General features: G+C 39.7%; 1 protein-coding gene across 1 annotated transcript in view; it reads left to right on the top strand.

The window, feature by feature from the left end:
• PRTG (protogenin) overlaps positions 1 to 23,391 on the top strand; it is an 86,454-nt gene that overhangs the window by 14,475 nt on the left and 48,588 nt on the right. The window contains exon 3 of the mRNA XM_075432112.1: positions 22,054 to 22,198. Coding sequence (XP_075288227.1) covers positions 22,054 to 22,198 — 145 coding nt within the window. The remainder of the gene's footprint in view (positions 1 to 22,053; positions 22,199 to 23,391) is intronic.

The following is a 23,391-nucleotide window of genomic DNA, read 5'->3' on the forward strand; positions in this document are numbered from 1 at the left end:
ACTAGTACTGGTAGATTAGCTCTGACCATCTCAAGAAACAGCAGTGTGAAGGTAACTTCACTCAGGTGTTATTCTGATTTAAAATCATCAAAATGTTTGTGCTAGGTAAGGTGAAATAGGTTTGAATTGTTAGCTGGGCCTGGCTATAGTCCTCCTAGCAGGACTGTTTCTGAAGGAATAGCAGAGCCTACAGTTGTATCAATGAGAAAAACCCCTGTGATTTTCTGACAAGATATAAAAAGTCTTCCCATCACCCACTCCAAGAAAAAGAATTGGCTGCTAAACTTTTTTTATGTAGTAAGGGTGAAGCCTGTTGATGTTTTTAATCATCCTGACTTGCAAAAAATACCAGTGGTAGACTTTTCTTCTGCTCTGGTTTGTGCAAATAGTGGTCTTAGAATAAGGGGGCTGGTGGCAATCTGGTGTTAAATTTATCAAATATTTATATTGCAGGACTATAGTTGCTAAGTTTCTGACATGTTAACCTTTTGCATAGAAATTTGTCATGTCAGTATCTGTCTCTTTGCTATTGTTTTTTTTTAATACAGTATACTTCTGCATACTACTGTTTGTCCTGTTCCCTAGAATAAATCTAAGGTGAAACTGCTTTTTCTGTATTTTTGTTTTTTACTAGAATAGCATGGGAATGTCTGCTTAGAGACATGGGATTTGTTGGGGAAGTGGTCTTTGTGTCTGGAAGTAGCTTTTGCTATTGCTATGAATATATTTGCAAATTTGGTTGTCCTGTGAGTTTTGAGGCAAAATCTCAAAGTTTGGGGTTTTTTGGGGTTCTTTGCACATGTTCAGTACAGATGTACGCAGCTTGACTAGCTAGAGATACAGAAGATGCTGTTTGTGCTGAGTATGTTGCTTGTGAATGCTGAGCTGGGCTTTCCCTCTAAGCAATCCTAGACAGTTGTGGACTTGCCTTTTTTTCCTGTTCTGAATTAACGAGGAGCTAAAGTGTGATCTAACACTGCCTGGAGAAACCAGCTGGCATTGAAAGCTAAAGTAAGTGAAAACAATGGTCTAATTACCTGGAGAGGAAGTTTGGGAGGGGAAGTGGGTGAGGTGGAGGTGTGAGTAGTCTCATGTGTCTAGAGGTCAGGAAGGGGAAGAGAAACACGTTGGTGGGATGCGGCTAGTACTAAGGGTAAGCTTGTGGAGAGCGGCCTGGGGTTGGCTGATTTGGAGTTTGCTGTGGGTACAAGTTGGAAGTGGGAGAGACTGTACCCATTGGAGCAGCTGACCTTTTGGGATGTGGAATGTGGAGCCAGGAGTCCTGGACTTTGCTTGGGAACTTCAGAAAGATGAAGAATAACCTCCCAGTCAGGGGATCATTGAAGGGTTTAAATTACATCACTGCCTCAGCCCGAAGCTTCTACAATATGACACAAGTCAACTTGTCCCTACTTTTCATGGGAAGTCTGTGATTATATGTTTCGTATGGTCTCGGTGTTTGGTACGAGGTTCTGAGGTTTGATCAGTTGGAGCTGCAACAAGTTGGGGGAGCTGTGGTTACAACACATGGAGTGCTGTGAAGGATCAGTCTTATCTTGGACACCTAAATCTAGTGAATATTTTGGGCCGCCGTCCACCTGTTTGTCCATACCCAACGTAAAATTAAAGTAATAATAGAATGTCATCTTGAGGTGTTGTGAGAGTAGGTGCATTAACATTTGTGAAGAACTGTAGTGCAGATCCCTGCAGAAAACGCTGTAGGGAAGTTAATAACTCTGTCTTCAGGGCAGTGCTTAACAGAGTGTAATAAATAGGGAATGAGGCCACACACTGAACAGAGAAGAGAAAGCAAAATATTGAATAGATGCTCATTATGTCAGCACCATTCATTTGGTGCTGTGAATAGCAGGGGAAGCGTGATTGTGCAGTTGGATTGTTTCCTAAACTATGTATATAAACAGAGCAAATCAGTTACAGAAGCAGCTTCATTTCTTCAGTTTCCTAACTTCTGAGCATTTGGGTTTAGAAATTTTCATCTCGTGTTTGTGTATAGACACAGGTAAGAGGCAGATATACTGAACATTGTGTTAGTGGGAAAGTTTAGGGGTTAGCTTCATTTATCTAATGATATATGTAATTCTGCAAAAAAATGAAATAAATATGCTTGAAAGTATTAGAGCTTTATATAGGCAGGGTGTCAGGAAAAAAAGACTTGTAACATGGGGCACTGACAACTTACGGGACGAGTTTAGTTTATCAGAACTTTTTGATTCAACCAAAACATGGGCTGATGTCTAAGCATATATTTAGCAATAGCTTTAACTTGATAATAATAATATTCAGATTTTTTTTTTTATCTGTAAAGGTTTACTGACCAGTGAAGATACTGCAGAGGTCTGCAGCAACATTTATAAACCTGTTGGTAGTATTGTTTATCAGAGCATTGTCTAACTTTAGAAACCATTTTAGTGCAGTGCTAACAAAAACCACATTTAATTTATACTTTTGACTACAGTTTAAGCTTGTGTGTGGACAGGGCTTAGGTGAGTGCTCATCTCTAAACTCTCTGGTGTTTGTCAGTGCAACCTTTACTCTCTCTGTGACCTGCCTGAGAGGCAATTGGGTTTATTGCTGATATACGGGAGAAGAGCTTTTTTGTGGTGCATGGTATTAGGTAGGTGCCAGGGAAGACTGCAGGCTCCACTGCTGCAGAGGAGTTAGCACCTGTGGGTTTCACTTTCTCCTTCGTCGGGTCTGTCTCTTTTCTCAAGTATTTACTCCAGCACATAGCCTAGAGTACCACCTACTTGTTAGGCTACAGGTCTTATCTTGAGCCATAGGGCAGCCTTCTGGAAATACAGCCCAGCAGTCATGAGTAGAGAAAAGCCTTGATACTCTGTCCTGCTTCCTGACACATTTATGTAAAGAATCTCAAAGGCAGTGAAGTATTCAGCACCTCACGCCTTCAGTGCAAGAAACACAGCTGGATCCTGTCGGGTATCTGGCCCTTTCTGTGCTGGGACCTTCTCTCTCTGAGGATGTTTTTAACAGGCATGTTCAGAACCTGGGATTATGAGCAAATGTAAAGCATTATTTGCACTTTTAAAAATTGTTCCTTTCCTCACTATTTAGTTGCTGCCATGTTTGCCATTGTCTTGCGTTTACCTAAATAATGGTTGCCTGGCCTTTCACGAACCTGTGAAGAGGAAAGATGGTGACCACCTGAAACAATAATATCTGCGGCAGAATAGCCTGAGAACTTTAAATAACCAAAGGGGACCGTTTCCAAGGCAGCTAAGTGACCTTTGGATCCCAGGAGCGGGCTATTCATAGAGGCAAAGCCTTTGTCCTGCTTTGACCAGTGGTCAGTGAACTCTGGCAGGCCTCTCGGCTCACCATCTTGGCCCTAGACTAGCAGCTGGTGATTGATTCATTTAACTGTCCAGATTCACATTCTTCTGTCAAGGACTTGTCAAGGAAGAAAAAGGTTCTATGGAGGGCTATTCATTTTACTAAAAGGAAAGGGACGCATTATATGATTGAGTGGATTACTTTTGGGTCAGAAGAGTTCCTGCATTGCTCCGTTTTAATTCGGCCTTCAATCAAAGAGAGATTTAGTTTATCAGCACAGTGTGGTGCTCATGGACAGATCATTTCAATTCCATCAGTGCAATAGGGCTGTTTTGTTTTGAGGATTCTTTTTTGTTGTCATCCGTCATCGTCGTCCCCCCCTTCCCCCCCGCCAACAATTCCTCGTCTCCCCCCCCCTTTTTTTTTCCAACAAATCCATAGATTTTTGTGATTAGTTGATATGACAGACGGTTAAGAATATTGATTTCTATTAATCATAGTCTTAGTTTTAATGTATATGAGGTATGAATGTTAATGCTCCTACTACCTCTTGTATATGGTGTTAAGCAATCCAGAAAAGCCTAAAGTAACTAAAAGATCAGTGTGTTTACCTCTGTTTTAGCTGTGGAGAAAACTGAGAAAGATTAAATTCTACAGGATCAAACTGTTAAATTAATTTGCTACAGATGACACAGGCAGCTGTAAAGCTGAGGGTTGAACCTAGTGTCTTCTATCCAGTCCTCGTTTTTACCTGATAAACAGAAGCTTGTTGTACAAACCCCACATTTTCCAAATGCACAAGAGTGCTATATGTGCATTTCTCTGCTGGTTTAGAATCTCTTTTTTAAAACAAGAGGAAGGTGTTTCCATGCTTTATGAAACTTGGATCATGTTTTCAACTTTATAATTAATGCATCCAAAAAATCAACTTTGATTTGCACTAGGGAGGTGTGTTTCCTCTTCATCGTGTTGCCAGGCTCTTCTGTCCATCCTCTTTTCAGCTGGGCTGTATTCCCTTAGCATTAGGATTTTTGTGCTGATCCTTTTCAAGAAGTACTGAGAAAAGAATGTTGTTGCTTAGCTTCTTCCACTGGAAATAACAGGCATTAAAGAACAGATCCCGCCAGTTAACCTTCTGCCTCTGTTTGAATGAACATGATGAGCTGCAGCAGATGAAATATGACCTTCAAGTTTCTTTACACCACTCTCATAAGCTATGTATTGTTTTGATTTGGCTTATTGAACGCATTATGAGGGATTTCTGATTGGCTTCTGGCCAAGGTGTTACACTTCAGCTGAAGGAAGTACAAGTGCGTAATTTAGAAGAAAATACAGGGAGGCATGATCTGTTGTATTCTTTTCTTTCTCTCTTTTTGAGGGAAAAGGGAGAATTTTGTATTTGTTGAGATAAATGAATGACTTAACTATCTTAAGAGCACTAGAGAGGAAGGAAGTCTGAGATAATCTAACCTTGCTTAACTCTTCTCTGTTATACACCTCTACGTATGTGTCAGAAATCTGGGATAAGCACACCTGTTGAACAGGCCTCCTTCTTTCATGGACGCCTGGTGGTATGCTTTTCATGTCTGCAGTTGCATTTCTTGGGGATCAGTCCCCTTTCTCAGAGCTTGCTTGTTTCAGGCTGGGGCATGACATCTGGAGAACGGCTACCAGCTTTTCTGTGCTCCAGATAACACTTCCCTTGGCGCCTTCCTGGTGGCTTTGATTCATGGCCTTGAGCTGGAGATAAATAACAAGCTTCTGCAAATCATGGAAAAGGAAAATGGGTTGTCATTGTGTATTAGAGAATATGAGTAAGCTAATAACCAGGGGTATTACCTACTTAGTAGAACATGATTATTTGGTTGCACTATGACTGAGCAAATTGGAAGTCCAACTATTGCCTCCCATCTAAGTGGTCAACAGCCATAGCAAGATGACTTCCTCTAAAGACAAAATTTTTTGGTTTCTTGTGTTTGCCTTTGATATGAGGGCTTTTATGCTAGTTTAGAATAAATTTGATATTTTCCATATACATAAGGGAGTGAGAGAAATATACTTGGGTAAAAATACAGGCATTTCTATGACATTGAAGGCAATATGATTTTTATCTGGAAGCCACACTTCTGATTTATGTGAAAATTGCAAGAGCTGTAAACTCTTCTCCCTCCCCTACCCCCAGAAACGTTCAGATAAAACATGTAATTAGAGGATTTAAGTAACTTCAGTAAATAAGCAGTACTGATGATGCCTCTTGTTACTTGTTTTTTTTGTGTGACGTTTGTTTCTGTTTTTCTCCCTGCTGCGCTCAAACTTTAAGACATTCGGTATTTTGCTTTTCGTTTCCTACACTGTGTAGAAAGACTCACTGGGGAGAGAGCTCTGGGCTGTGTAATGCAGTGGGGGGGCATTTGGTGACAGGGAAATGAGCTGCAGGCGTTTGGCCCTTGAGAGTGGAGGCATCTCTTCTTTCCTTTCCCCACGGGAATGCCGCAATGTTGACATTTGGAGAGGAGGCTGAAGGGCCTGAATTCCCAGGGCCTCTGCTCAGCGTTTTGCAGTTAAATTGTGTCTTTCATCCTAGGACACTGATTCTAAAACACTGTAGACAAAAAATGGAGAGTGCTCATATCTCTCAGAGATAGCGTCTCTGGCAGTCTGAAGACTTACAGCACCGCCATATCAGTTTACACTCATTCATATGTGGATGGTGTCAGTTTGCCATTGTATGAAATGAAACCTCTTCCTCTGCCTCCCCCCAGATGTGAGGGAAGGCACAGTGGTGGGCGGCGCGGCAGAGGAATGTGTGGGGCCCTGCTTCTGTCCTGGGATGCGCTCTGCAGTGACGCCTCTGATTGATGAGCTGGGCAGGGTGAGGTGAAGAGCCAGTATTGCATTCAACTTAGGGTCTTGTTTTATTTTAGCCAAGAATAGCACTTACTTATTTTTAAAGGTACGTGACTGATAAATAGAGGTCTTACCCTTCAGCTGGCATCTGCAATGAAATTTGTTGATCAGAATGGGGCAGCTTTAGGGCTTACAGTGCTGGTGGCAGGGGTTGCACAGTGCTGACATCGTCTTTTTTGTGTTACACCGAGTGATTATTACATTTTTGTTGTTGTTTTTGGGGTTGTTTTTTGAAGAACCTTAGAATCATAGCAGTCAATCTTTAATTTTCTATTCCATTTTTTCTTGGGTGTTTTTGTTTTGGGTTTCTTTTTTTTTTTTGGACACCAAGTTAGGGTAGTTTTGAAGGGATATGTCTGTTGTTGCACAATCCTGCTTGTGTTCTGTCTGATCCTTCTCTTCATGTCGGAAAGTGCAAAACTGTGCTGGATGTTCTCTGTGCAACAGTTGGGCTGTTAAGCAGAACTAATTCTTCACAGAGTGGCAACAACGCGAAAGAAAGGCATCTGTAGGATTAAGCATAGACACTAGAAGGCAATCACTTGGCAAACTGATGAAGGAAAGCAGTCCTTGCAAGCGAGAAAGTGGTATGTTCTTTCTCCTGAATGCATGCAGCCACACAAGTAGAACAGCTTTGAAGCTGGTTAATGTGGCTTACTGTGTGTCTTTTCTGTACTATTTCCTACATTTCTTGTCTGTAGAAGAGATTCCTTGATAAGTGCATTAGCATTTATTGTGCACTTCTGTGGCCACACACTGTTTCCTGGATGATAGATAGACTGAGAACGGAAAACCCCAGCTGGGATGCCTTCAAAAGAGAAAAGATCAAATCTCTCGTGCTTGTTTACATGATTCAGTAGGGTATGTCAGTTACACCATCAATAAACTGATGTTTATATATTTCTAAGCCTCAATCTTTTATTTCATTTAAAACAGTACTAGTGATAACTCCCAAGGCTTGGTTTCATAGGGAGGGGTGGCAGTGGTAAATTTTTTGCCACTTATTAAATGATTGAGGTGTAGTGATGCAATATGTGTGGTTATGTGAACAGCTTACACATAGCTGCAAGAGGTAGAAAGTGCAGTTGTTGCAATATCATTAGCTGCTTTGACCAAGGTAACATAAAAAGACTTGGGTGTCTTATCCTGTATTTTCTTCCTTCACAGATAGGGAATTTTGATGCATGTCCCTGCATTGCAGTTCTCCTGAACCATCGTCTCAGTGTGGCTCTAAGAGCACCTGATGGGCTGGAGAAAGAACGGTAAAATAAGGCACTCATGGGTTGGTAGTATGTCAGTTAGAATCCTCCCGTTTTTTTTCTCTAGCACGTTGGTGCTGCCTAGGATCCCATTTATTGTCACAGTTATGTTAATATGCCATGAATGACAAGCTGTGTGTCTGTTTCAGTGGTCTGAAGAAGTGAGGAGGAAACAGTACAGTTGAACAGTCACCCTGTCAAATTGTACTTTTCTGTTCCTGTATGCGTATTTCTGCATTGAAGAGAACTTTCTGAATGGTGGTTATCCACTTCTGAGGAGCAAATTTTCTTTAACGGTTTCGACGTTTTTTCTTAACATACAGCAGACATGCTAATTATGAATTCTTTCTGTTGCTAAGATTAATGCTTTCCAAAATTTACAGTGCAGCCTGTTTAGCAAAAGGAAGGAACATCTTTCATGAAGTACAATATATCCTGAGATTAAATGATTGCTTTTATCCTTGAGAAAAGTTGATCAATATCATAGAGACTCCTGGTGTATTGTGATGCATCTTATAATAATTTTGAATTCACAGTTTAAATGTTGAGAGTCTGATGTGCTGTTTGGTGTGTCCTGTGCCCAGAAAACAAACATTTACAGGGCCAAAAGCTTCTGAGACAATAGTTAAATGGACTTGCTTCTGTCTTCAGTGATGTCTATGTATGTAAGAAGAGGTTGCATTTCCAAAAATACCTCTCCAAAGGGAGGCTGTTCCAAAACTACATGCCTCATTTCTTCTTTTTTTCTGCTGTTTTTTCTCTGGAGCAGCCAAAGTTGATACTCTGTCTTTGAGACCCTGTCTCCAGACCTTGTACTTCTAAAGAGCTCTTGCAAGAGGGGAGGAAAGTTTTATTTTGTTTTTAATAAAGATATTCAAAGAGAGGGGGGATGGATTTTTTGTTATCTTGTCAAGTTTCCAGTTTCTTCTCCTTTCCTGTCAACTGTCTTCAACATGCACCCATTTGAGTCCTCCTCTTCTCTTGACTTTCTGCACTGGGATGTATCAGAAACTTGCTCACAATAGTTTCCCTTCTGTATGTGGTGAAGACAATATACTTTCTGAAGATACTGTAAGAAAGAAGGAATAAGAGGATACTCTAGGAAAGAAAGAATAAATTAGTACATTTCCCTAAAAACCTAGTCCAGTATAGTCTAATTGACTTCCAGGTTTTCAGGAAGAGAAAATACGACATACGAAACTTTAGACTGGTCTTAACGTTGAGAAGCTGGTGGTGGAAACCATGTCTCTGTGTGTGTGGACAGAAACACTTTTACAGAATCTAGTCCCAGCCCAAATGGTGGAGAGCTTAGTGATCTTCAGTGGACATACTCAGACTTGGTTATTCCTGTACAGAGATTTTTAAAGTGATCATTTGTCAGCCACTGAATTAGGAGCTTTAAAGAAAGAAGCAGGGGGACCTGAAAGTGTTAAAGGAAACAAATGAGATTGCAGCTGACATCTCCAAGGGGACTTTTGTTCAAGGGTGCTCAGGCTGTTGACCTCTTTGCTTCTCCATTTCATTGCCTTTAGGTTATAGCATTCTTCAGTACCAGAAAAGTATTGCCTAGTTGTGATTGGGCAAATGCTACCTTTTTTTTTGGGGGGGTGAGGGAGGCAATCATGGACATTGCTGTGCAAAGATTTGAATACACAAAAAACCAGTTTTGCATTGTATTTTAAAAGTGTGTGCTTTATACATGAAACTATTTATTTCATTTTCTCGCTTCTTATCAGAGGTTGGAGAGTACTTTCTAGCGATCTGCATCTTAGTTTGGAAGTCATTGTCTAATAATTGCAATTCTTAGATAGCTGGTTGGCAAGAATATGAGAGAGGAGAGGAAAAAATAACATACCTTTGTTTCTTCCTTTTTCCATTCCTTTCTTTATTGCACCTCCCTCTCTTTGTTTAGTTTTAGTGGTGGAACTAAGTATATGGTAGGCTAGAAGTAAATGTGTTTGCAATGAGGTGACCGTAAGTTTTAGCAGCGCAGACTGTTTCCCAGATGTAATTGACTGGTAGTTTGTTAGAGGCAAAACTGCAGTAAGCTCTGCAAAGGAGCTCACCCTTTAGCTTAGCAGTCAGTGCCCTGGAGAAGATTTGCCCAAAGCAGAGGTAATGCATTGAGAACAGCAGAAAGGATGGATGGCCCATATCCTCACCCCTTACCTCATCTGGGGTATCCTTGAAAAAAAAACTTTTCTGAAGCTTGAAAAAGCTTGAAAAATGAAAGCTGTCTGTAATTACCTCTATGTGCAGAGCAGTTTCTGGCCCCTCCAAAACTCAGAATAGTCTCGCAGACTAATCACAGAATGGTGGGGGTTGGAAGGGACCTCTGTGGGTCATCTCGTCCAACCCCCTGCCAAAGCAGGGTCACCTACAGCAGGCTGCAGAGGACCTTGTCCAGGCGGGTCTTGAATATCTCCAGAGAAGGAGACTCCACAACCCCCCTGGGCAGCCTGTTCCAGTGCTCCGTCACCCTCAGAGTGAAGAAGTTCTTCCTCATGTTTGGACGGAAAATGCCCCGGAAAGGTTTGCACCTCACCCTCAACCTGCCAATACTATTCTGTGAACTGAAATGTGAGGAGCACATGGTACGAAGGATCAGTTTTGTCTATGGGGAATGTCAAATTTCATGGCCAAACCTGGCTCGTTCTTTGTGCTTACATGTCTTTCACACTGTAGAAATGGCATTTCTAATCTTGTTAGTTTTTTGCAATTTTTGAACCTTTTAAATTTTTTTCCTAGTGTTTAGATTTGTGTATTCAGTTGAAGTATTGGCATACTTTGCACTGATTAAAAAAAACCCCAATCTCTTGGTAAAGATAAGTAAAACAAAGCAGAATAACTCCCTTCCCTTCCAGTCTTCCTTCTTCCTTCCTTCTGGTCCCAACAAAGCGATATATGCCAGAGTCCTGGAGTAATAGACACATCTTCTAGACAACTGAGGAGGCACAGTATTTTCTCAGTCAAGGGTCTCTTATCTCTCTAGGGTAAGGCCTTGACTCAAAGCCTATTGAAATCAAGGAAAAGACTTCTACTGGTCAACAGGTGTCAATAGGTGGGGAAAAATGAAGAAATGTGTGTCAGCAGTCTGAAACATCTGGCTCTCAGGCTCTCTGGGTTTGTGAACATAAAGTGCATGGATGCCAATAAGCTATTCCAGTGCCTCCCAAAATGTCATCTCAATTTGATAAAAATCTGTTCTTTGGCTTCAGAAAAAACAAAAGTGGTAGGAAGGGAAGAGGAACCCAAGTTGCAGTGCTAAGCTGGTGGCTCCTAAAAATGCAGCTCTAATTTCCCACCCTGCAGGGTTTTCCAAAGTATCAGAGTAGTAACCATCACTGTAGAATATGACTGTATTTTGTTCAAGCTGTAATTCCAATCCACCCACCTTCTTTAAAATGTCAAAATACCTGCTAGGAGATTCTAAATGGTAAATGTTTAAGAAAAATCTTTGGGATAGACAGATTAATAGATGTCCCATATCAATTATTGATAGTGTCAAATCAATGCGGCAGTTTCAGTCACGTTTAACCTCCCTAATATTTAATTGTAATGCTCTAAGGTAATTGCCTGAGACTGGATTCCTTTTTCCACACAATTCTGAACTATTGTCTTCAAAACTGCTGCTGTGGTGTTTGTACTATCACATATTCATTTTAGGAAGAGAAAATTGACAGTTTTGTCCTGGAAATACGTTTAACTCAAAAAATATCTGTGAAAACACACAGTGTAATCTGTTTCACAAATAGCATGCTGATAGGCTAAATGTTATCCTGCTTGCTGATATTTCCAGTATACACAGCAGACTGTGGGGTTTTTGTTCTGTATGTTCCTGAACAATGTAGAGAGAGTTTATTAAAAAAGGGAGCATTGTTTGCACTTCTGTGACTACTTTTCTTTTCAGTGTAGACTAAAGGAAACATGACTTGTTACTATACCCAGAATTACATTTTTGTCTCAAACTGTTATTTTTCATGGAAAAGTTTTCATGAACTTCAACTTAGACCTTTTGCTTAGTGACTAAGGGGAAAGTTTTTCTTCCTCAGATTTAATTTCTGTGAGCCAAGGTATAAACATTTATTTTATGGAAGTTTCCCTGCCACTTGGAGTGATTATAGAGGCATTTTTCAAAACTATTCATGAGGAAAACCTCCTGATTTTTCTGAGGTATTGGCAGTATAGGTTTAGGGCTAAATCCATAGTTAGATTTTTCTGTAGAATTTTTGTCCTGCCAGCACAGTAGTCCTTCTGTAGATACATGGGCTTTTTGTCTTGTGAAAAGACTCCCTGCTAGCTATTGACCTGCATGTTCAGATGTTTCTGGAGAAAGGTATTCACAAAGAACCTGAAAAGTACTCAAATATTCCTGTATGTAGAAACACTAACTTAGGTGCCAACCAAGCCTTTGCTTTGTAGCCTGGCTATAGGAACTTTTAAACTGACAGGATACTGTGGTTTGAGGATTCCTTTTACTTATGTAACACTACTGTTTGTTCGATTCCACATCTCGTTTTTTTTCTTTCTTCCTTACAATACTTATTTTCTGTTATGTAATATCTGAATTAGGCCCTTTCTTTTTTTCTTTTTTTTGTCATTGTTGATGTTCAACCTCTAGGTTTTCCAGGCAAATTATTTTATTTTTCATATTGAGAAATTAGGTGTCATACTAATGGCAAACTAGCATGTTTCTGTCATGTAATCTTAGGTCTGTATCCTGTCTTGTTTCTAAGAATAGCTCTTAGTACCAGCTTGATAGAACAAAAGGAAGGCAGAAATTAAAGCTAAAATATGAAGCTGGAACCCCCCTCCCCCTCCCCCAAACAGGAAGGTAAAATGAATGCCCTTTAACAGTGATGACCGTACTTCCAGACAATTCAAGCGAATACTGACTTTAAAGTCACGTTTAACAGTTTAGTCTTAGTACCTCATTAAAATCCAGGGATTAATAGCAGCAATCTCCCTGTTGCACATTAAAAGGATTTAGTTTAATTTGGGATTAGGGGGTACAATTCTAGTAAAGCTGTTCCCAAGGTCTCAGTGAGGTGAAGTGGGATGGGCTTAAAGACTGTGGTTTCTTTAACTGTCCCAGTTATACTATACGTATATATATATATATATATATATCTGTATGGATTTTAAAATTGTGATGAACTGGTTCAATAATCCTTTATAATGTATGTTGAACTGGTTCAATAATCCTTTATAATGTATGTTATCTTTGGAAGTGAAATTATCTGGAAAAGCTTGTTTGAAAAGTTGAGAAAGGCAGTTATTGGTCCATGCTGTCCTTCAGGGACTGGAGGTGTGGTTGGGCTCAGGTTAATTCAAGGACATTAAGAACTGTGGATACTAGTGTTGGAGATTCAACCTGTAAACGAGAGTTCCTTGTCTGTTAGGTAAGGATAATGTGCAATATTGTGCTTTTCTCTCTTGCAAGTATGCAGGGGTGTGCAGCATGTGTAGTGTGTGTGAGTAGCTGGAACAAGATTGGTCATTATTCTCCTCGCTTTCGTAGTACAGGTGTCTCTAATCATGCAGGTGAGAAGAACAGCAATCATGAGAGCACTAATTTATGGATTAATGAATTTGAGGAGAGGCATAGGATGAGCTTATGGACACTACAGTCCCCTCCCTGCTTTTAGATTTTTGGGGAGAAGAGGACGATTGGTTGGCTGTTTTATTGCTATCAGTTGCTTTTTGTTAGGCTATCTCAGCTCATTAATACGTCAATGTGTGATAGCATTTACTGCCAGAGATTAATACAGAGAGAAAAAAAATACAATTTTGAAATTCTAGTGTAAAAAGTTAAGAACCTGATATAGTGTTATCCAGAATGTTCATTATGAGTTCTTAACATCTTAGCATCTTCTTGGCAGTGATGTTAGCAGCCCGTATGATTTATTTGAGGGTTTTATTTATTTAGTGATGCATCTGATTTTTTGGAAAAAAGAGACTCATTTTATTCCAACTGAGATTAAGTATCATGCTTTCGGCACTGTGTACATCTTTGGTTATTAATTAAAAATAAGTATATTAAACTAATATTTTTAGCAATAATAATATAAAACTGTGTGATTTCAGAATAGTTCTTTAAATTGCAAGGATATATAAAAAGTGCATTGTAGTTAAGCTTTTTTTCCCAACCACTCTGGCAGAAATTAAAAATAACAGCTGGCTTTAGGGAAAAAGCCACACACTTCCAGTTATTGATAACTCTGGTAATTTACAAGAATCCCATTACCAGTATGTTGTTTGAATTACAGTCTTTTCCTCTTTACTCTTTTATAACAGTCAGAATGAACGGACACTTTTGCTTTGTGCTCAAAAGGGCCAAATGTGTTCTGGATGATACCGCTTCCTCTTACAGATGGAACTCAGTTCTGTCTCAGACTCAGTTGTCTGCCTTAAATAATAGCCATTAAAAGGAGGAAAATACCTGTGCGGATGAGGAGTGAGACTGAAGGAAGAGAAAGTATTTGTAGATGCTTACATTTATGAGCTGAACTACCAGAGGTCCATAGTTCAGAAGCACAGCTTTCTGATGCCTGGAGTGCTCAAGATGACTGGAGCACTAATGTTTTGGTCCGAAGTTAACATATACTGTTGCATTTCAAAGAAAAGCAGGGTAAGATAAAATCGAGTCTGATGCTTGGAGTTAGATAAGGACTAGTTAAATGAGAATACCTTGCAAGAAGCAAAATCCAACAAGTAGTCCCCTCCTCCATTGTGTGTGTGTGCATTTGGTTTTTTTAATACTTTGTCTGTGGTTTTCTTCCAGTTATGTTGGATTTTATCCAGCTTGATGGAGAGAATGTCAGATGGTTTACTCCTCAAATATTTAGCTCATATAATTACATGAAGACATGTTCTTTAGTATGGTGCTGCTGTCTTCATCTGATCACAGTGTATCAGGAAAGTACAATTTCCTCTTGATCTTGACTCTTGCTGCTGCAGCTGTAGCAGTGCCTCCACTGTGACAACAGTAGATTGTTGTCTTTCGAGACTGGCTTACAATTTCAGATCTACTTGTATTTACTTACACAGAAAAAGTACTTATTTTACAAGTGGTCCAATTAACTACAGTAATCCAAACAGGGACTTCAATGTAATTATAATACTTCTTTTAATTTATTCTCCTCTTTCTGCTTCTCTATTTGAATTCTATTTTCTTTAAGCAGAAGAAATTTATTCACTGGGTGAAGTCACGCTGACACTTTCCAAATTTTCTCTTAAAATCTTGGTCCTACTCACATCTCCACAGACCACAACGCTGCAGGTTCTGAGTTTTTTACTGAGCAGAGAGCACCAGTGTTGTGGAGTTACCTGAATTGTCTGTGGTGTTTTGCTGAAAGCAGATATAATTTGGACCAAAAAAAGTCAACAGGAATTTATAAGGAAAAGCTGAGTATTATAATTCCTTTCATCAACTGTAGCATGTATGTTCAGTATGGTAGTTCTGCTGAATAACACATGCATTAATGAAAAGAAACTTGAAAAGAATACTTGCAGAAAAAAAAACAAGGAAGAGAACCTGAGGGAAGGAAAAATCCAGCTTCCTTGTTAATTAATGAATTTAAGATTGTAAACTGAGATGTGGCCTCATACAGGCAGAAGACAGCATTTGCATGTAATTGAGCAAATGCAGAAATAAGTGTAGTCCCTGTACCAAGAAATTCACAATTTAAGTAGGAAAAAAGAGACAAGAAAGAGATTCAGACAGAAGACTGCAACGAAATTATACTGGTCCACGTGTTTGGTCTTGCTCTAGCTGCCTAACTGTTAGTGAAATTTTTTTCTGAGGGCACTATGACACAGTGAATTGTAAGGACAGGTTAGATCAAGAACCTTAAAGCAGTTCCTGCTAGCATTTAGAGTTCTGTGACTCTCATACTTCATATGAGCATATCCACTGTTTTATATTCCTATTTAGTGGTCACTGAAGATGTTCAGAATCAGTTGGGAGATTCTTGGTACTTAGGCGACTTCATTGGGAGGATGTTAAATTGCCTTTAAATAATAATGCAAAGGAGATGTCTGTCTCGTGTCTAGAATGTAAGTTATAATTAAAGTCAGACCTGTAGCTACATTTCTTAGTGAACTAGGAACAGCATTTTCCCAACACCTTAAGCAAAATACACATCTCCTTAGATGACATTTACAGACTATGTGCTTCTGCATGAATTGATCTATAAGCTGCTTCCTTAGCAGCTTACTAAAAATATGGCATTTTAAATGCCTGAAGAGCTGTCATCTACCTGCATCCTAGAAATCCCATTTTATGAGACTTTATAGTTATCTGGAGAGATTTTCCTTGTGTGTTTAGGGTTCCATACTTGGGGCTAAGATCATTGTACGTTGTATGCCAAAGTTGGCTTTTTTGTAATTAAAACTATTAATTTCAAATTGAATCGCAATAGGTTATAACCTGCTTCATAATTTGAAAAAAAAAGCAACCAATAATATTTTATTTTGAAAGATTTGGGTTTCCCCATCCACTTTGTGTTTGTTCTCTTTGCACGCATGTCTTTCTAAAAGATGTACTGATTAAGGATAGTCTAGGTTTTTTTGGACTGAACAGTTTAAGTTGTAACTGAAGCTGTAAAACTTATCTGCAATTCAACTGGTTTTGAAATCCTAAATGTATCATTTTAAACAGGCAGGCTGATTTTTAAAAATCAATAGGGCTATCTTCCTCTTTCCAATGTAGTCGAACAGCTGCTGCGGCGTCAGAGGCTACCTCTTGGACCTGTTGATCATCTTGTCACTTTTTTCCCTGAAATGAGTTTATTGACTCACTTGGCTTGAAAAGAATGGAGATACGTAAGGGTATTGATAAAGCTGTTCAAATGCATCAGCTGTTGAATGGCAAGTGCACAAACCGAGGTGCAGCAGCAGTGGTCCCAGGTGAGGCTGAGCAGTGGCACACCTCAGCTGTCTGTTGTGCCTTAGGGGGGCATTTGCTGGCTGACCCTCCTCTGCTACCGAGGGGTGCTTCTGGCGCTGACTCTTTTCTTAGATATCCTTTTGTTTAGCTACTAGCTTCATTATCTTATCTCCACAGATTTTAAGGCCTATCGATGTAAAATGTACTACACTGATAAAGCTCTCAAGACCAAAGAAGAGTGAAAGAGAAGGCAGGGTGGGAGGTGGAAGGGGGAGGTAGCTTGCTGGAGAGCTGAAGAGCCTCTTCATACAAATCTACTCTGAATTGTGTTTTTGCCTGGGGAGAAAAACCCAAAACACTAATAGATTCTGACTGTTTCTGAAGGACAAAATTATTTTCTTTGTGAAAGGATCTTCACTGTAGCGTTTGGTGTGAGGGAGGTGGCAGGAGCCGTGTCATTGCCCTCGGGCAGGTAGGCAACAGCCTAGACACCTGTTTCGCTAGCAGTTGTATCACCTCCCTTACTTGCCTACTCCTTGCCACTACATTTCCCTTAAGGATCCTCACCTGAACTTCCCTGCTAGAGCTAAAGCCTCTTCGTGCATTTTTCTGTTCTTACTGATTAATGCAAGTCATCACTCCCTGTCCTCTCTAATATCTCCTTTGTATGTTTGTAAGGCTGTCACTTCTTCCTTCAGTTTCCGTTCCCAGGCTACTCAGGTCCCAGCTCTTTTAATCTTCCTTACAGGTCAGGTTCTGTTTTCTCCTGAAATCTCTCATTTTTATGCCTCACATTTTAAAAATAATAATTCTAGGTCAAGCAACACTTGATTAAAATTTTAAGGGTGAATGTAAGAAATCGCTGTGCTTATGATAATACATACAGAACGCCCTTTCACAGTAATCCCTTCTCACTTACAGTTATGACATCTTTACCCTTATTGCTCCATTTGTGTGACATTCACCTCTGAACTGCAAGTACTAAGGACAACTTGAGCTCCCAGATACTTTATTTAATTTTTACTACCATCTCCTGGGAAACTCAGCAAAGATCCACCTATTAGATCGCTTGACAACAGCTCCAGCTCTGTGTACTCCAACTGCTTCATCAGAAATGGGGAGAATAGCTATGTGTCTGCAGTCTTGCCATGAGTCTGGATCTGGCAGTACTTATGTAAAGGTTATTTCCAACCCAGATCCAGATCAGAGTGTGCCATCTGAGTAGCAAATCATCTGGAAGTATGTGGCCATATACCGAAAGGTGTGACAAAACTCCTTTCATAATCTGTTTTAAGCCTCGCTCCTTCAAGGACTGAGAAATCACACTAAACTCAAGGAAAATATGTGCAAGTTTGCTTCCGTACTAAAATCTAATACACATGTATATTTGTTGCATTTTTAGATGCTATTTCAGAGAGAGGACATAATGAAAACTAGATCAGAAAGAGAAAATTCGATATTAAATTTATCATGTGCTGTTCTGAAATCCATTTCTTTGGGGAAAAAAAAAAAGCTTTTCTTTAACATTCAAGTTTATTTTTCTCAAGTGAAGCCTCTTCACCTGAGAATTAAAAAAAGAGGAAAAGATTCTTGGTTTCATTTGAAGGGTTAGGGCTGTTGTGTAATTCTCAATAGCATTAACACGTAAGTCCTTCAAATGGCATTATGCACTCTTGTTCTTTCCACCTGAGCAGCTCATCTATCTGAGTGGCCATTATCTCTTGAGAAACACTCAAGCGCTCAGTATCATGTCCCTTTGTTTCTCAATATTTGCTGCATTCTGGTTACGTGAAACCCAGTTCTGTGCTACTGTTTCAGGTCGGGGGTAATTTCAGTTCAGAGGTTTCATCTTCCGTTCTTTCAATTTCTTTATTATACAGTTGCAGTCCAGTCTTGGGCTAGTGTCCGCTGTGATGAAACCAACAGCCTTTAACAATAATAAACATGTAGGTTGTTGGAATCTCTTTTGCCTCTTAAGAAAGCTCATTCAGAAAATTGCTTAATGACAGAAAGTGTGTGAGTAGAAAGTGCAGCATGTAAGGGAACAAGTCACCTGGACTGGTGTTTGAACGAGCTTCAGGTTCAGGGGTGAATGATGTGGGGGTGTGGTGTGGTGTGTTTCTTTTTTGTTTCTTTGTTTCTCTCTCTCTTTTTTTAATTAAAGTGAGTGGTGAAGGACTGCTTGTGTATTTAAACAAACAAAAAAAAAGGGAGCAGTGAGCTTCTTAAGTTTTACTTTTTTGTACCTTGAGAGTTAAATTTATGTAAACCTCTTTAGGTACACAAGATCTTTTTGTACATGAATGCAGGATAGTATTCAATCCATATATGGTGCAGGAGACACCAGCAGTGTTTCTCTAATATTTAATCAATGTGTGACAGCAAGTAATCATTTGGTTTTTTGAGCCTGTGGGTATTTGCCTCAAAGGTAAATGACAGGTAAATGACAGAACTCACACCAGAACTGAACTCTGATTTCTCTCTGCATAGATAACTTTATTGGACAAAACCGTGTTTTATGTCATCAAAAAAAGTAACTATACAAACATACGTTGCCATCACATAAATGGAAGGAATTTATAAAAGTAAATATATTTTATAGCTATTGTTTTCTTCTTCTGTAAGCAGCGTTTTGTGTCTTGCAATTTAAAAAGGGTGAGAGCATCAGGTTCTTGGAGTAACATTAATTGTTTTCTTTTGGCTATAAATCTGGGAACAAAATGATTAAGTAGACTGGAGAAGAGGGGGAAAACTCAAATAAAAAGGCACTTACATTTATTGGGTTTTGCAGGGTTGTTTTCGGGAACAACGTGTGTCTCTTGAGACTTTGTTTCTTATCCATTTTATAGAGCTCTGGCCTCTTAACAGCACTGCTTTAATGACTTTTTCTTGGGGTTCTGAGTTGGTATCGGCGTTTGCCATGAAAACAAGCCTGTTACAAAGAGGTCAGGTTTCATGAGACAGCAATAGACTTGTAAAAACAGATTTTACTGGAACAAATAAAGTCAGAATTAAGGAGAAACCAGAGATTTGTGTAAAGAAACGAGATACAGAAGGAGCAAGTACTGAGCTAAACTGATAAACAATGTATAAATTTAGATGAGAGGTAAGTGGGAATTTTTTGTTTCTAAAACCACATTTGGTGATATTGAGATTTTCTGAAGATTTTGCGCAGTTCTCTAGTTCTTACTTTTGCTGTCGTTAAAGATTAATTTTGTGAGGAAATGCATTGTTCTTGCTTGGTGGAAAAATGTTTGTTAAATATGAGCTTCAGTTAACAGCTTGTATTGGATTTTCTAAATAGTATAGCTGAATCTGTTCTTGCTTGCTATCACGATGACATTTTGTGTTCTGTGAAATACCAGTTTTCCTCAGTTTCTTTTGTAGTTCTTGAGAGTCTTCTGTCTTTAATCTTCAGCTGTAATGTACCAGGTGCATGGAAATAAACCATTCTTTTTATATACATAAATCAAAACCAAATATTGTGATTCTGTTGTCTCATTCTGTCCCTTTAATGTACCAATATAAGAAAATTCTAGGTGTGATTTTATAGTTCCTATGGAGATTAAACTTTTAAAGGTGTGCAAGAGCTTTGCTTCGATAGGACCATTTTAACAAGGCAGAAAGACAATTACACAGTCTTTTCTCATGCCACTGGCTGTGTGGTGCAGCTGTGCTGCATGATAGCTCTGAAACTCGGGTTACCTTGATTTGTGTTGTTCTTATTATCTGTGTCTTTATTGCATTCCTAGAGATTTTATTTTGAAAGCGAAGCAGACTTGCCTAGTTTGCTACATTATACTTTCCGTAAAAAAATGAAGAATGCAAATCACTGCGTTTTCTGTTCAAAAAAATCTGTTAAGAACAGCTCTAGGGAAATATAATTCTGACTCCAGATGAGCACATGCGTTCTGTGTAGGGAGAAATTAGAATGGAGCAGGAGGGAAGGGAGGAAGTAACAGCATCTAAATGTGCTGGGGCTTTGGGGCCCCACTGCCAAAAGCAGGGGACTGGACATAAAAGTGGATACCAGGAGCATCTCTGCTTGCGTCCTGGGAGTCCGAGTCACGTTTGAGGTGCTAAACCTACTTTCGAACGGCCACAGTATTTGCATCATGTGGCTACAACTGCTTTTAGGTGATTTTGCTGTACGAGGCAGGCTTGGTTGTCTTGTTAACCACAATTTTTGGGAGGTCTGTTTACAAAGTTGGAACACTTTAACTCTGCTGGTATGATTAGGAATGCTCGTTCCTGCAGTGCTGATGCAGCTACAGGAATGCAGTGCAGAAAAGGGGTTTATTCTGATCTGGGGAGTGAAATAGGTACACTAGTAACAGGAATCTTGAAGTTATGTAGTTAGGCCCATGTTAGAAGTTAATTTGTGCATGGAGCAGAAAACAACCAGGTCACGCCACATTTCCTTCACAGTCTAATATTAATTTGTTGATGCTGTGCAACAGTATTCAAATGAACGGGCTTGGGGAGCATTCATTAGAATGCTTGGTGTGCATCAGTACTGCACATGTCCTCTACGCAGAAGGGTATTATTGAGAACAAGTTAGAGTAAATTGGATGAAAAAAACATTTCAATTAATAAACAAGTAAAATAGAGGAATTCTTTCAACACAAAACTTGAATATTAAGAAATGGGTAACTTACTAATATTGGTTTATGTATTGAAATCATGTCTCTGTATAACTTATATAAGAGTTAAGAGTAGAAATTTCTTTACAATCTGATTTTTTAAAAAACAAATCAGTACCATTGACTTTATGCAGGGGTTGCAAATGTGTGTGGAACTATTTGTGTTGCAAGTTGTCTGAAAGGAGTTGCCTCTGAACAGTTGTCCTTTCTGTTAATTACAGTGTAAGTAGCAGTAAATAGAGCAATTAATTAGAAGATTTTGTATTCCTTTCCCTTTGGCTTCTATGTTCTGAGCAAAGAAATCCAACTACTGATCAATTTCTTAGGTGTCTGTTAGCTGGAAGGTATTTAACAATCTGCCACTTCAATTGGCTCGATTTTGTGAACTCCTTAAGTTGTAAATGCTTGAAATTATATTGATGCTCTATGCATGAGACAGCTGCTCAGTGACCACTCAGACTGTTGGAATGAAAGTGTTCTTACATGATTAAACTTGCTTTGAGATCTCTTTTGGTTTCGATTTTTTTCTTATCAAACATGAACCTCTCCAAATGCTTTCATGAAAGTGAGTATTATTAAAGGACTAAAATATGACTGTCAGGAACCAGCTGTTCATTTGGAAATTTTCTATTGCAGTCACTTTTTTTTTTTTTTTTAAGTATAGTGATGTCAGTCCCAAACTAGTTGAATGGACATGAAGAACTTCAGTAGTTTAATAATTGATACACTTTCCAGCTGCATGCTGAAAAGTGTATCAATTATTCTGTTTGAGATTGTCATCTTCATTTTCATTGAAGCTTCTTTTTTTTTGCTGAATTAGGTTAAAGCAAAGTTATTTTAAGTAAACCTCCAACCAATGAAACCATGCTATTGAGTGACTTCGACAAGGTAGTTAGACTTCTCTTTCTCTGCATGTAGAAAAGAGGACTATTTGAAGTATTTCTGGGTATTTTTGCAAGTTGATCTATGATCTGGAGTTTGGTTTAGCCAGGAATTTTTCCTCACTTTAGTCCTTTAGATTCAATGTTCTCTTATTTTTAGCCATTTCTGCATTTGAAGTCCAGCCACTTTCAGCTGAGGTCCAAGAAGGTGGAGTAGCTCGATTTGCCTGTAAAATAACAGCAAACCCTCCTGCCACTGTGACATGGGAAGTGAATCGAACAACTTTACCTCTAGTCATGGACAGGTATGTAGAGTTATACATTTTGGAATGTCATTTATTTTCTGTGATTTCTTCTTGTGGCAGGCTCAAAAAAACTGGAATACTTGTGATGCTATTAGAATCATAGAATGCCTTGGGTTGGAAGGGACCTTTAGAGGCCATCTAGTCCAACTGCCCTGCAGTGAGCAGGGACATCTTCAACTAGACCAGGTTGCTCGGAGCCTGTTCAGCCTGGCCTTGAATGTTTCCACAGATGGGGCCCCCACTACCTCTCTGGGCAACCTGTGCCAGTGTTTCACCACCCTCATGGTAAAAAGATTCTTCCTTATATCTAGTCTAAATCTGTCCTCCCTTAGTTTAAATCAATTACTCCTTGTCCTGTCACAACAGGTCTTGCTAAAAAAATTTTCCCTATCTTTCCTGTAGGCCCCTTCAGGTACTGAAAGGCTGCTATAAGGTGTCCCCACAGCCTTCTCTTCTCCAGGCTGAACAGCCCAAACTCTCTCAACCTTTCCTCATAGGAGAGGTACTCCAGCCCTCTGATCATTTTTGTGGCCCTCCTCTGGCTCCACTCCAACAGGTCCATGTCCTTCTTGTGCTGGGCACTCCAGAACTGGACGCAGGACTCCAGGTGAGGTCTCACCAGAGCAGAGTGGCAGAAGAATCCCCTCCCTCGACCTGCTGGCCGCGCTTCTTTTGATGCAGCCCAGGATACAGTTGGCCTTCTGGGCTGCAAGTGCACATTGGTGGCTCACATCCAGCTTTTTACCCACCAGTACCCTGAAGACCTTCTCAGCAGGGCTGCTCTCAATTCCTTCATCCCCCAGCCTGTATTGATACAGGGGGTTGCCCCGACCCAGATGCAGGACCTTGCACTTGGCCTTGTTGAACCTCACGAGGTTCACACAGGCCCACTTCTCGAGCTTGTCCAGGTCCCTCTGGATGGCATCCCGTCCTTCTGGCATGTCAACTGCACCACTTAGCTTGGTGTCATCTGCAAACTTGCTGAGGGTGCACTCGATCTCGCTAAGTCATTGATGAAAATGTTAAATAGCACCGGTCCCTGTACAGACTGCTGAGGGACACCACTTGTCATTGGCGTCCATCTGGACATCGAGCCATTGACCACTACCCTCTGGCTGTGACCTTCCAACCAATTACATAAAAATACAACTATTAAAATAGCTAGTAATAGTTATGTTGTTAATGACTTTTAA

Source organism: Opisthocomus hoazin, chromosome 10, assembly GCF_030867145.1.
Source record: "Opisthocomus hoazin isolate bOpiHoa1 chromosome 10, bOpiHoa1.hap1, whole genome shotgun sequence".
In the NCBI taxonomy this organism is placed as follows: domain Eukaryota; kingdom Metazoa; phylum Chordata; class Aves; order Opisthocomiformes; family Opisthocomidae; genus Opisthocomus; species Opisthocomus hoazin.